General features: G+C 49.8%; 1 protein-coding gene across 2 annotated transcripts in view; it reads right to left on the bottom strand.

Annotated features, from left to right (window-relative positions):
- Positions 1 to 13,667, bottom strand: part of DOCK1 (dedicator of cytokinesis 1) — a 532,945-nt gene that overhangs the window by 428,560 nt on the left and 90,718 nt on the right. Inside the window, exons 11-13 of one of the 2 annotated variants that reach the window (XM_086681161.1) lie at positions 13,322 to 13,394; positions 10,083 to 10,225; positions 3,892 to 4,017 (exon numbers count right to left, since the gene is read on the bottom strand). In XM_086681161.1, coding sequence (XP_086537287.1) covers positions 3,892 to 4,017; positions 10,083 to 10,225; positions 13,322 to 13,394 — 342 coding nt within the window. The remainder of the gene's footprint in view (positions 1 to 3,891; positions 4,018 to 10,082; positions 10,226 to 13,321; positions 13,395 to 13,667) is intronic. The other variant, XM_086681162.1, reaches the window with a different exon arrangement.

Genomic DNA, 13,667 nt, shown 5'->3' with positions numbered 1-13,667 from the left:
CGCCAGACCCACCTGCTCTCCCACAGGGATGTGAGGAGGATGTTCACCACGGGCAGTGAACGGCCCACTGTGTGCAAAGAACAAGGATCCCTTAAGAAAAAAATCCCCTTGCTTTATTGTTTTGTTGTGGGGGGGGGAGGTTGGTTTTTTTGGTTTCTCTTTTGTTTTTTGTTTTTTTACTGCTCTATGCTGGCTTTTAATGTATCCAACTATTAAATTAAGCCTTCATTTAAAAGTCGTTATTATAATAATCCCAGTGGGTTGCAACCACAGCCACCGGAGCTGCTGGGAGAGGAAACAGGAGTGCAGTCCATGATATCGACCGAGCGAGAAGCTAAGAGTGACAGAGCGTGGGGCCAAGGGCAGGAGGCAGAGCCTCCAGGCCAACACCTGCCGCTAATCCCTGAGTGACCACCAACACGTCACTTAACCTCCTCTGCCACCCGCCGCTAAACAGCCTCATCAATAAGGCAGGGCAGTCTGAGTGATCCCTCAGCCTGTAAATTCTACCAAAGCACAAAAGCCATAATCAAAAGGGGCTACAAGAGCTTTCTACAGGCCTCATCGGCCAGACGGCCGTCACACGCTGGGGGCAGGGGGGCGGTGAGTCTCACTCTCCTCTTGGCCTAGACATCCATACTCAGGGCCACCCACAAATGGGGTGTACAGGAGATAAACTCCACACACGGGCACTCACAAGCCTGCCCTCGGAGAAGGCCGCCAGGGCCACAGGGTTCTCGTTCTGGGGAGGAAGGAGCTGGAAGCAGACGTGAGCGGACTCCACGAGAACTCTCCCTTCGCCACACGCAAGCCTCTGGCCACCTTCCCAGCTCAGAGAAAAACTCTGCTCCCCGCCAGGATCCTTCGGACAAACTGCAGGCTTTCCCGAGGCTCACAAACAGGTAGAAGACCCAACAACGGTAGGCTCTCCCACTGTGCAAAGGAGACACACATCTCTGTGAAGGTATCTCCATAAGATGGGGCAAGAGGGGACAACGCACACGCTCTACCGAGCTAACGGCCAGGGATCCGAGAGAAAACACCCCATGCCATCTCTCCCCCAAGGGGCCTGGGGAAGCGCCCACGGCCCGTCAGTGATTCCTTGGCCATGGAGAGAACGTGGTGACTCATTCTAGCTAGAATCCCACACGACGGGAGCCCTGACTAGCAACTTAACACACAGAACCTGCCGGAACAACAGTCACCTGTATGGCTGCCCCAAGAATCTATTAGTAGATTCTTTTAGTGGTCTTAGCTTTTTCAGTTGAACAATTATAAAGGGAAACATGATCAGTATGAGTTCCAAGTTTTCTGGGTCTCGCTCTCAACATGAGGCCATCCTAAGACCACCCAAGATCAATGCACAACGTCATCCTAATCTATAAATTTCGTCTCAAATACACATGCAGGCGATACATCCACTGTGAACTCCAAATCGATTTGCTGCTTACAGACTTGACTCATACCCACAGTAGGTAGTCCTCGGTTTTATAATATGGTCCTGGATGTCATACTTTCTTCCTGTACGGTGAGCCACTGTGATCCAGCCTAACCAATTTGAGATGACTTTCACACTCATTTACCAGCTGGAGTACACAATGACCCACAACAGCCCCAAAAGACAGAGGTAGCAGAAAGAATAGGTCCCAGGGGTGCCTGGGTGGCTCAGTCAGTCAAACGCCCAACTTCAGCTCCATTCACGATCTCACAGTCTGTGAGTTCGAGCCCCGTGTCGGGCTCTGTGCTGACAGCTCAGAGCCTGGAGCCTGCTTTGGATTCTGTGTCTCCCTCTCTCTCTCTCTGTCACTCCCACTCACACTCTGTGTCTCTCTCAAAAACAAACATTAAAAAAGAAAGAAAGAAAGAACATGTCCCTAAATGCCCTAAAATAACCAAAACAAGATCTCTGATAGCATGCACAATGAGTGGATAGCTCTCCCTGCGAATGTACAGCAAGGCCCTTTTAAAGGGACACCACAGGGAATCTTTGAATGTGAGGAGGTTTGGCCCCATTTCTACTGCTCATTAGCTATGTAACTTCAGGCTGCGGCTGAATCTTGATTCTCAATTAGCTCAACGCCAATTTGTCGGCTTTCAAGATCCTCAGATGGATCAAGCCAAATTATTAACGTGAGCATTATCTGCAAACCAAAGAAGTATCCCACGGACGTAAAGGATCTTCCCCAAGATCTCGTGAGGATCAAATCATGTTACTACTGTGAATGTTATCTGAAAACTGAAAAAGTAAACATGAGATTAATTTTTACACGGGAGTCCATCGTTGGTTTCGTAAGCTTAGAATCCATGACCGGGCCTGAGCAATCTTCAGTATCATGAGAAACACGTGTCATGAGTAACACGAACTAAGCAGGTGCCAGGTGTACACGTTCACGTCTGCCCCTCCTTATTCTGATCAGATGTCTCTCCAAACATCTGTCGGGTGTTCACGTCTCCCCCACACGACCCCTGCCGTCGGAAGGAGCTGACCTCACCAAAGCTCTAGGTGGCTAAGGTGCCTGTTCCGTCACCCGGCCCATCACTGTCCAGGAGGCCGCAGAGCAGGGAACTGAGTGAGCCAGTCTGAATGCCGCTCAGAACATCACTGCTGGGAAACACTGGGTCAAAAGCATGCCATCTTCCTCAGGTCACTGGGGTCTGGGAAGAAACGGGACCCATGGGGGCCTGCTAGAGGACGAAGTCAACATGCAAAGAGGACAACTGGCAGAGGTTGCTACGGAGGGACGGAGCCAGTGCCCGGGCCGACGCCCAGGTCCGCGCTCAGGTGTGTGAGCCGATGAATATCCTCAGGCTTCGGCCGTGTGTCCTGGCCTTGTGCCTTCTGTTACTTCCACCCTAGAGGAGCCCAACTCCCACCCGCCCTACAGGTAGGAATGATCATTACTCTCATTCTTCAGAGCCGCGGACCACAGCTGAGGGAGGTCAGGGCCTCACCCAGGGCCACAGAGCCAGGGACGAGCCGGAGCACAAAGGAAAAGCTCAGACCAGATTCCAGGTCCTGCAATCTCACTTCTGGGGCTGAAGACTGGGGTCCGAGGCTCGGGAGCACTGTGGTGAGGACACATTTAACCGACAACCTACCCCGAGGACGAGGAACACAGTAGGGTCTGTTTATCTAAATTGTGCCCCCTTAAGTTTAACATGTTCCGGCTGATTCCAAAGCTGTTGCAGGATCATCACCGTGAACCCACGTTACCATCATAAAAGGGCAACCTTCATCCTAGAGTGAACCGTGAACCACCCACCACGATGGATCCATTGATCAGAACCCAAGGGGAATCCCACGCGGCCCCGGAGAAAGCCCCATGACCCGCTGCCCTTATTACACTACACGTGTTACACAACCCAGTGCACGCAGTCCTTGCGGCCAGGCGGTGCAACGTCTAACCTCCATTCTTCCTTTTCACCAGATGACGTGGGGCAGAGACAAACCACAAGGCATCTGGATTAAGGGTAACACTGGAACACGGGACGGTAAAGGGTTCGCTTACAACAACGACGTTCGCTCCAGCTGGTGGCAGAAACCCATCTCAAGTTCTCAGGGCTGGGTTCTGGAAGTGCTCGTTTCGCCTGCTTGTCCCTATTATGATACTGTCAGAAGTCGCTCCCCTAGCCTTCACAGGTTATTACAACCAAGAGAAGCCGCCTCCCCTCGGTCTGAACCTAGGTGGTCGGCGCTCACTCTGGCCACGGCTCCTGCCTGCGGGAATGATCCGTGACCACCCTGGGGTTTACACATCACCCACCGCCAGCTCAACCCTCTGCATGCTGGTCACCGTCCTCGCACTGCTCTTTGTGGCCAGCGATACAAACGCCCCAAACGCCGGCCACATCCACACTGCACCCAGAGGCACGCAAGGAACCCGTTCTTACCAGGCATGATTATCTCCGGAAACCCCGTCTTCCGAGCCACCGCTGTGGTCCTGTCCACTAAATGAGGAAATTCTTTTCTAATCTGATGGATATCTCCAGGAAGTAATTTCAATGTTACCCACAAACCTAGAAAAGCAATGGATGCGTGAGTCATGTTTTAGCTTATACATTTCTGAAAGATTTCAGGACACCGAGCACCTGGGCTTCCGAGAAGGCGGGCAGCGAGCCACCCCCGCACGGCCAAGGCAGCCCGGTCCCTCCGTCTCACAACATCACAGCAAAGGACGGACGAACAAATGCTCCAGCCGCCACTTGCTCTCCCCTCCAAGGGGGGTGGGGACAGGGCAGGAAGGCTCTGAAACCCTCTGAACAGGACGGAAGGGATGCCGTGGGGAGGACAGAGTGAACTTGCTAGGGCCTGGGAGCCGAGAATGCGTGTGCCAGCCTCTCCCTCCGCAAAGCTGATGCAGAGTTGCACTCTGGAGAAAATACCCTCGTGCAGCAAGCGAACAGAAGGCAAAAATAAGAAGGAGTAGAGCAGACATGGGGTGATGAAATCAAAGGCAGAACGCGAGTCAGTTGCGTGGCTCTCTCAGAAAATTTCAAAGACAGGGCCTTTCTCCCAAGTGGGAAAGGAGGCCGTCACCATCAGCTGTCACGTTCAGGTCTCCATCTCGGGGACCTCAGAGGCCTGGCCTGCTTGCTCCCTGGCCACTCAGCCCAGCAGGACCCAAATCCACATCAGAATATAAGGGCATTTGCTCTCACTCACGCTACTCTGTCGTGTGTCTGTCTGTCTGTCTGTCGGTCTGTCCAGCTACTCCTCCCCTAGATGCATGCTTCCAGGGAGCAGGGACAATTCATCACTGCTTAGCTCAGCACGCTGCCTTCAGTAGCAGGCAGACGGGAAAACTGAGACCCCATCCACAAATGATGCGCATTCCAGGCAGGCCCGGGAGACGCCTGGCGTTCCCACACAAGGCGTGCTCACCTGAGGCTGCTTCTACCAAGAGCCGCTCGGCTTGATGAAAGCCCACACCTCACACGTTCTCCTCGAGCTTCCTGTCTGCTAGCAGCTGGCCTGGAGACATCTGTCCTCTGCAAAGACGTATGTCACTTGTGGTTGAGAAAGCCCACAGTCACTGATGGCATTCTGTTCTCTGCCAGGTGAACCCCTCTCCTCCTGCCAACTTAGACGGTGTCTCTGACCTACTCAAAGCTGTCTAATAAGCACCTACTGTGTGCCCGACACACACTGGGCACTGCAGACACAGAGCAAACACTATATCCCCGCCAGGGACTTAGCTTCTATTCCAGGAGTCAAGCCCCAAACTCATAGCCTCGGCGAAATCTGCAACAGCAAAGAACTCTCTAAGGAAAAGTCCAGGGCACCTGGAAACTGGGTCCCCAAGGCTGCAGTCCTGGGGCTCACAGAGGCTCACCTGAGGAAGAGACATCACAAGAGATCAGAAGACCTCCCCCCACCCCCACCCCGCCCCCAGGCGCCCGGAGTCCCGAGCCTCAGGGGGAGAGGCAGGAGATGAAGCGAGGAAGGGCAGCAGGGACCCCGCCAGCCATGGTGGGAACTGCCCCATCTGAAGGCGAGGGCAGGCTGGCAAGAGGGGCAAGTACCAGAACTCTGGAGGCCATGTGGGCATGGCCCACAGACAGGCGGGAGGGTGGGAGTTCAGAGCCACGTGAGGAACCCCGGCAGAGAAGCCACTGCAGGAACCCGGGACACATCCCACTGCCGGCGGGAATGGAGCCACCCGCATGAAGGTCAGACCAGAACCGGAGGGAGAAGGGGCGGCTCTGCAGAGATGGGGACAGCTGTGGGCATGGCCAATAGGAGGAGCGGGGATGCCACTCCCGGAGCCAGGAAACCCCGTATCCTGGGGACGCCCGGAAGAGGAAGGGCAGGGGCAAGAAGAGGAAGAAGACCCTCTACGATGCACAGAACTCCCGACACTTAAAGCTCACAAAGGACCTCAGAGGCCAGAGCAAGCAGGGAAAACCCAGGGGGGTAGCAGCAAGGTGGTGAGCGGCACAAGACGCAGCCCAAGCAACAAGGGCAGTGTCCACGGCACTGAGCGCCCAGGGTGTTCCGGAGGTCCTCAGCAAGTGCACCCCTGGTGAGGACGGGAGGGGGCAACGCCGACGGGAGGGCAAAGAAGGAACACAGATGAAGGTCAGAGGGAGGAGATATAAGCCTCTCTGTTGAGAAACTCGGAGAGAGCGAGCCAATACACAGAGACAGACATGTTTTCTAAGGTAGACTGTTCTATGCATGGTGTTTTCCTTTTCTTTCCTTTCCTGTTGTTTTCCCTTCTGTTTAAAATGTAAAACTCCAGATCATGAGAGGGAGAGTTTGAAGAAAGAGGAGGAAAGCATAACCCATAAAAGGAGGTCCCTAAAGAGATGTCAGGGGGTGACACCCACATAGGGACAGAGGTATCCTTGCTCAGGATGTGCACTGCACAAGGCCCTGGCAAAGAAAGGCAAGTGGGGAGCTAAACCCAGCCCACACTCTGCTCATCAAGCTGGGTGCCCAAGCGCTGCCTGCATCTTCCGACTCACTGAGAAGATGGATGCCCTATTTCTAATTCACACAAAAGGACCACAGGTTGGTGTTCCTGTGGACCTTCAGGAGAGGTCTCTTGAAAGGAGAGCAGACAGGCCCCTGAGGGGGCCGTGTCCTCCAGTGGAGCAGAGCAAGTCAAGGGACACGTGTCTAAGTGCAAGGGGAGATCATCACTGCAGGTGACAGAGACGCGATCCCTACTGGGGACACCAAGGTGCAGCTTCGAGGCTCTCAAATCTCTGGTCCCAAAACCTCCCAAAGGCATGAGTGTCCCCAGCAGGAATCCCACTCAATGACATTCGTCAAGGACTCGCAGGACGTGGTGAGGTAATCATTTACGGAGGTCTGAGGCAGAGAAATGTTTGACAACACCATTCTCGAATCCGGCCGCCTCCCAAACACCTTTCATTCGCACAAATGCGAGCTTGCTCAAAGACCTTAGTTCATCAACTAGTTACTTAATGACACAATTCAATTTGTTATAACACGATTTAACCACAGAGATTAAGCTTTCCTGATTACATTGGGTTTAAAGCACTTTCCTCAAAGGAGAAAATGAGGCCAATTTTCAACGAACAAGTGCCCTGGAGGTTGACTTTTGCTTAACCAAAGCGGCTAAAAACAAAAGAAATTAGCATACATTCTAACTCCAACAGTAGGAGCAGCTGAGGGGGGAGGAGGCTTACTGTCCACATCAAACCCCTGCAGCCCTGGGTTCAGGGTTCAGAATAATTGGGGCTGAATATAAAAAATGTCAATCGTGACAAGTAAACGTGTGGATGTAAACCTAAAACAGGCCAAAGCCGAGGGAGGAGCCGGGGAAGGATGAGTGTGGGGAACTCTGGCTGACAAGCCTGCGGTGGCTGGAGGGACATCGCCGGGGTGCGCCGGGTCACCACCACCGCTGAAAGCACGCGGCTCCACCGGGCCAACCCCACACACCTCGCAGCGAGTTCTGTGCTGCATTCCCCGGGCTGCAGCTGTCTCTGGTCTCCCTGGAATGCACTGAAGCTGGCTGGCCAGGGAGCCCGGAGAAACGGTCACTTTAGTTAGCTTCAAAGAAAAAAAAAAAAAAAAAAGCTAGCGACATTGCCCACTTCCGTGCAGGAAAAAAACAATGCTCTTTTCTCTCAGTTCTCACTGGGACCTAAAAACACCGCTCCTTCTCTATTTCACAGAATAGGGCCCCCCTGGTATCAGCCCAACGGGCCTCTGGTGACACAGATATGGGCCACGATACCAGTGAGATTGATGGAGGCAGGCCGTGGGTCCTCCTTCTGAGGAGTTTCCCGCTGGTCTAACACTAATCTCCACTTTTCCTGTGTGACTCTGGGACAGAAGTTTATCACAATCTGATGGCTCTGGAAGAGAAACTCAATCCGACAGGAGCCTGGGGTCTGGGCACTGGAGCTCCCAGTCTGAGGGTGGCTCCAATCAAAACAACTTTAATTGGATCTCCCTGTGGTTTTCAATTAACGTGCAAATCAGAGAGCCGGTAATTGATGAGAAGGTGGATCCTGGGTCAGCTTAAACCACTCTGTCTACAGAGGCCACGGTTCATTAACACTTTGGGGTTGGGGTTTTTGCTTTGCTTTGCTTTGCTTTGCTTTGCTTTGGGGGTTGTGGTTTGCCAGGGAAGGGGCTGGCTAGTTCACGCCAAAGAGAGCCAAAGGCTTCCCATTCCTCCAGAAAACTCATCACACTCAATTCATACTCTCCTTTATAACAACGGGAAACGAATCACGAGAACTGTTTCTTAAAAGGCTGGCGACAGAGGTAACTAGACAATGAAAGAGGTCTATCCACCTAAGCTCCACGGAGTTTATGGTAAGTCTGCATCTAATCGAGGAGTGAGAAGTGGGTTCTCCCACCGGTGCTAAAAGCAGCCTTAGGTAAGGGCTCTGAAGGTGACTTCCCCTTGAGCTGGAGGCGAGGCCTCAGTAAACAGCTGTTTTCTGGCAGCGGTCCTGGCCAGCCCGCGTGCCAACTGTCACCAGCCCGGGGTGATTGATTCATTGCCTCTGCCTCCAGAAGGTCAGCTGCTGGGAAACTTGTCAGCGTGGGATTAAAAACGATGAGTGCAAGACGCGGCGTCAGGAGAAGTCCCTTCCATTACAAAACTGAAGAGAAATCTGTCTGCAAAATGAAGCCACTTCCTCAGAGGGAGGAAGGGGAGCCCCAGGAAACAACGTGCCAGCAATTAGCGCGCGACACGGGCAAGGAAAACAGAGAAGAGCACACGCAGAGCTGTGTTGTGCTGAATGTCTCCACGTCTCTCTGAGCAGCAAAGGGGAAGTGAACAGCCGGTGGACAACTACTGTATTCTCTTGTGAGGTCGTTTGAGTGTTTTCAAAAATGGCTAGGATGAGAGGACAGGGCTGAAGAAGACTCAGGAAAGCAGAGTTGCTTCCAGGCTCATCAACTCTGGACTCGTTGCAAACATTTAATTGTGTCCCACTCAGCCTTCCCCACTCACCCAGGAGGCTGGCTCTTAGCAATGCTTACACGGGTGATCAGCAGGAAAACCTTCACATGCTGTACCTACACTGTGCATACATTGTATGAGCACATCCTGATCCAACACTGCCAGCGTTATCGTCAGCACTACCATCATCACCATCATCCTCATCACCATCACCACCATCCTCATCACCATCATCCTCATCACCATCACCAACACCATCATCGCCATCACCATCACCATCATCACCATCATCACCACCTTCATCACCATCACCAACATCATCACCATCACCAACATCATCACCACCATCACCATCATCCTCATTACCATCACCATCATCCTCATCACCAACACCATCATCACCATCACCATCACCAACATCACCAACATCATCATCACCAACACCATCATCACCATCTCCATCACCATCACCAACATCCTCATCACCATCACCATCACCCTCATTACCATCACCATCATCATCACCATCATCCTCATTACCATCACCACCACCACCATCCTCATTCTCATCATCACCATCATCACCATCACCATCATCCTCATTACCATCACCATCATCACCATCATCCTCATCACCAACATCCTCATCACCATCACCAACACCATCATCACCATCATCACCATCATCTTCATCACCTACACCATCATCACCATCACCATCATCCTCATCACCATCACCACCATTATCACCATCATCCTCATCACCATCACCACCACCATCAACATCACCACCACCACCATCCTCATCTCATCATCACCATCATCCTCATCACCATCATCACCATCTTCATCACCATCACCATCATCATCACCATCATCACCATCATCATCACCATCACCCTCATTACCATCACCATCTTCATCATCACCATCATCTTCATCATCACCATCGCCATCATCCTCATCACCATCACCAACATCATCATCACCATCATCACCATCACCATCACTACCATCACCATCATCCTCATCACCATTACCACCACCATCAACATCACCACCACCATCCTCCTTCTCATCATCACCACCATCATCATCATCAAACTAAAATGCAAACCGTACAGCATTGTCCCAAGTTCATGTAATAAACGAACATTTGTAGAAACAAAACAACAGAATACATACCCTGGCCCTTGTGGTTGACTTCTTTGGCAGCAATGACTTTGTTTATAACAGTCTGAAGGAAGTCATTCTCCCCTGCCACCCTGGGTGAAAAACGGGATGACATGTTCAGCGGCTTGTGTCGAATGGCGTCGTCCAACGCGAGCCTGGAGGGCACGGGACGACCAAGACCACAGGAGACAAAGGGGCACAGAGACCCAGAGGTCACGGTAACAAGGGAACACAAGAGATCATCGTCACCGAGTGCGAGAGAGTCATCATGAGTCAACGCACGACAAAGGACAGGATAGGTGACAAGAGAGACAGGGAAGAGCATTGATCAGGAAAATGCTGAAACACAAGAGAAGTAAAGCAAACAAGGTCAACCCTATCCCCAGGAAATAAACATCCACCACGACTCCGCTCCATTTCTAATAGATAATAAAAAAAAAAAAAAGAGTGGGGGCGAGGGGGACTTATCTGAAAATAATGTGGATAGCATTTAATCGCAAGGAATGTTCATGTCCCTTTCTTCAATTTCAGTAATTCCTGACCATAGCTTAGGTCAAGGGGCAGGTGGTTCGAAGGGAAAAGCAAAATCAAGATCAAAAAACAATCCCTACAACCTAATTGCTTGGAGAACTTGGGTGAAAACCACCCACTCCATCAGACTGTGTACCCAGTGTAGCCTCAGATAATTAAGTGTGAAAAGAATGGCACAGTCTTTGGAGAACATAACTACCATGTCTGAAAAGTGACACTGTGATGTGATTATGAATGCAAACCATCACCCTTTGGGGGTCCCGTGGATCATGAGTTTTTAATAGAAGCTACGCTAAGACCAAGAGATAAGTACAAACAGGCAACATGTGCAAAGAGAAATACCATGTAGCACAGCAAAGCACAATATGCAATGAGCAAGAAAATATACGTCATGTACGTAATGTTTAAAATCATTTCCAGAACCAAGGACAAGTGTTATTCATCATTTGAGCCCACATTACTCAAGAGAGCCGAGGACTTTTAATTTACTTCACCAAGTTAAAAAAGACAGAGAGAGAAAGATGTACACTGTGCTTCCTTCCCTAAAACTTATCCTGTGATATAATAAATCAGTTTTAATGGAGCAAAAAACGGTTTCATTAGCATGGCATTTCCCAAAGAACTGGTTTCATTGCTTAGTTTGCTATTAAAATCATGCTGCTCTTTTGTTTCAAACACTAGAAATATTAGTCTTCCCTTAAGGGAGCAAGGAGTCACAAATTACAGCAAGAGTCGGACACGTAATAATAATTTTTAAAATGGGTGTTTTGCTCTAAGACAGAAAAAGATGGCGGCAACATGGCCGTAACACATCCCAGTGAAATTCGGACTTGTGGGTCTTAAACTCGTAACCTCCCTAACTTTTCAAACAATGACCCACAGTTTTTTTTCCCTTGACTTTTCCCAGAAGACACTAGCAGACAACAGGTAGTTTCAACTCAGGGGTACATTAAGACATCAAGAAACTCTGAGGTCTAATATATAAAACAGCATTCAAAACAGCACTGGGCTGCATTATTTCTCATGGGCAAAAGCAGCAACTTAGTATTATCATTTTATAAGGGCATATTTTATTTATTACCTCAATATCTGCCTATGTTCAAAGACGATGTTTCCCTTGTTTACTGAGGAAACTTCCAGATTGCGCAGAACCACGCTCCCTTTGTAACTATCCTCACTGGATGTGATTCCAAGGTGGCACTACCCAACAGGACGTTCTGTAATGACAGGAATGTTCTAGACCTGTGTTGCCAAATATGGTAGCCACCAGCTACCAGTGGGACTGAACACTCTCAACGGGACTTTGGGAACTTTCAATGGGAACACTTTTAATGTGATTAAAGAAGTATTTCATTTGAATTAATCTTCAGTAATTGAAACAGCCACATGTAGCTCATGGTTACCATATTGGACAGAGGAGTGACGCTAACGGAATGAAGCCACAAAAGACCTTTGCCTCCAGTTGTGTGTGGTGAAAACCCATTGTAAGCTGGTTAATGCACGGTTCTCTGTTATTCTCACGCTGGGAAGACTGCAAAAATTTCCACTGAGCCATGCTTTAGGATGCTGTCTGACTAGATCACCTGCCTGCAAAGAAAACCATCATAACCCCATCTTGAACAAATGGTTCTCAAGCCCGGGGCTGAGTGAGGGGATCCGTCACGCAAGAATGGGCAGTGCAATGGGAAGCCAAACTCACAGCTCCTGCCCACCCTGCCCCCAAAGAGACTCCTTCAGCTACCTGCTGGGCATCACCAGACTCCAAACCTCCTCAGCCAACACCTGAACACAGATTTCTAAAATAAAATTTATTTCAAGCGTGGAACCACTTAAGTAAGAACAGAAATAAGGAGAAAAGGCAGAAGGCAGAACACTATGGAGGTCATTCTAACACGCCTTATGGTCTACCCTTCTAAGATTTCACACCCTCAGGAGGAAGCTGTCTCTTCTGATTAACCTAAAGCACTCTAATCCCTCTTCCTTTCTCTCTCCACGGCCGTCTGAGATGGAGAAGCGTCCGGTGAAGTGGCCACAGATCATTATGTAGCTACTCTCTCGCTTTCATCCCCAAGGAAAGGACACCAATCCTTTCGACCTTTTCCACGGGATCTACCTTCCATTCAGAGAATCAATTTAACAAATCTCCTCCAAGTGTTTTCCAAGCTTCCCACACCTCTCCACACACTTGGCTTCAGAACTACAATAAACCCTAAGAAAGGTGAGCACAGACTCAGTCCGCTTGAAGCAGCAACAGAGACAGAAAAGCAGCAGCATGATTATTTGTTTCAAGCGTTTCACTTTACAAAAGAATTCATCACTATTTTGTTTGGTTTTCCATTTTAAAAACAGCAGCCTCCCGTGATGAATGTGGAAATGCTGCATTTTGAATATGTACAGCTACTAGAATGAATCAATTATGTAAAGGAACATTCATGCTCACGGTGGACTGGTAATTCTGCGTGTCCTATGCGACACGGCGATTCCCCCGAATCACCCGGAAAATCTTCTACGTGCAAGACCACGAGGCAACTTTAGCCCAAGACTCGTGGGGCTACAGAAATGCCATGCACTACCGCCGTGACTACACAGATCTTTCATTATTACAAAATAATCAATCTCTATTTGTGCTGAATTTATAAACTTAACTTTGAAGAGAATTATTACAAACACACGTTTTCCATCTTGTATCTGGCTGAGTGCTTTGATTGCTCCATACTTACGGCTGAAAGGGGATGAAATGCTGCTTATCTTCATCATCTACTTTTCCATTTATTATATCTGTTACATCCATCACTGGGGACAAGAAAAGAACGGGGATTGTTTTAAGTGCTATAATCAGAGAAAACAAACAAATAAAGCAACATCAGATTGTCTTCTGACCAACAGCGGCATAAACCACACGGTGGCATTTTTTTTTTTTTTTTTTTTTTAATATTCAAGTTCAGAGCATTTTCATGTTCCAAAGACAAATGAAGTTATCTGAGAACATCGACCCAAATGGGGTTGGGGCCCAAATGGCAGAGTTCTGCTCAATAAATTCCTTTGCCCAGGATGCAACCTGACACT

Source organism: Puma concolor, chromosome D2 (assembly GCF_028749965.1).
Source record: "Puma concolor isolate L17-30 chromosome D2, mPumCon1.1.hap2, whole genome shotgun sequence".
Lineage (NCBI taxonomy): Eukaryota > Metazoa > Chordata > Mammalia > Carnivora > Felidae > Puma > Puma concolor.
The sequence above is the reverse complement of the archived record's forward strand: the minus strand, read 5'-3'. Positions and strand labels throughout refer to the sequence as shown.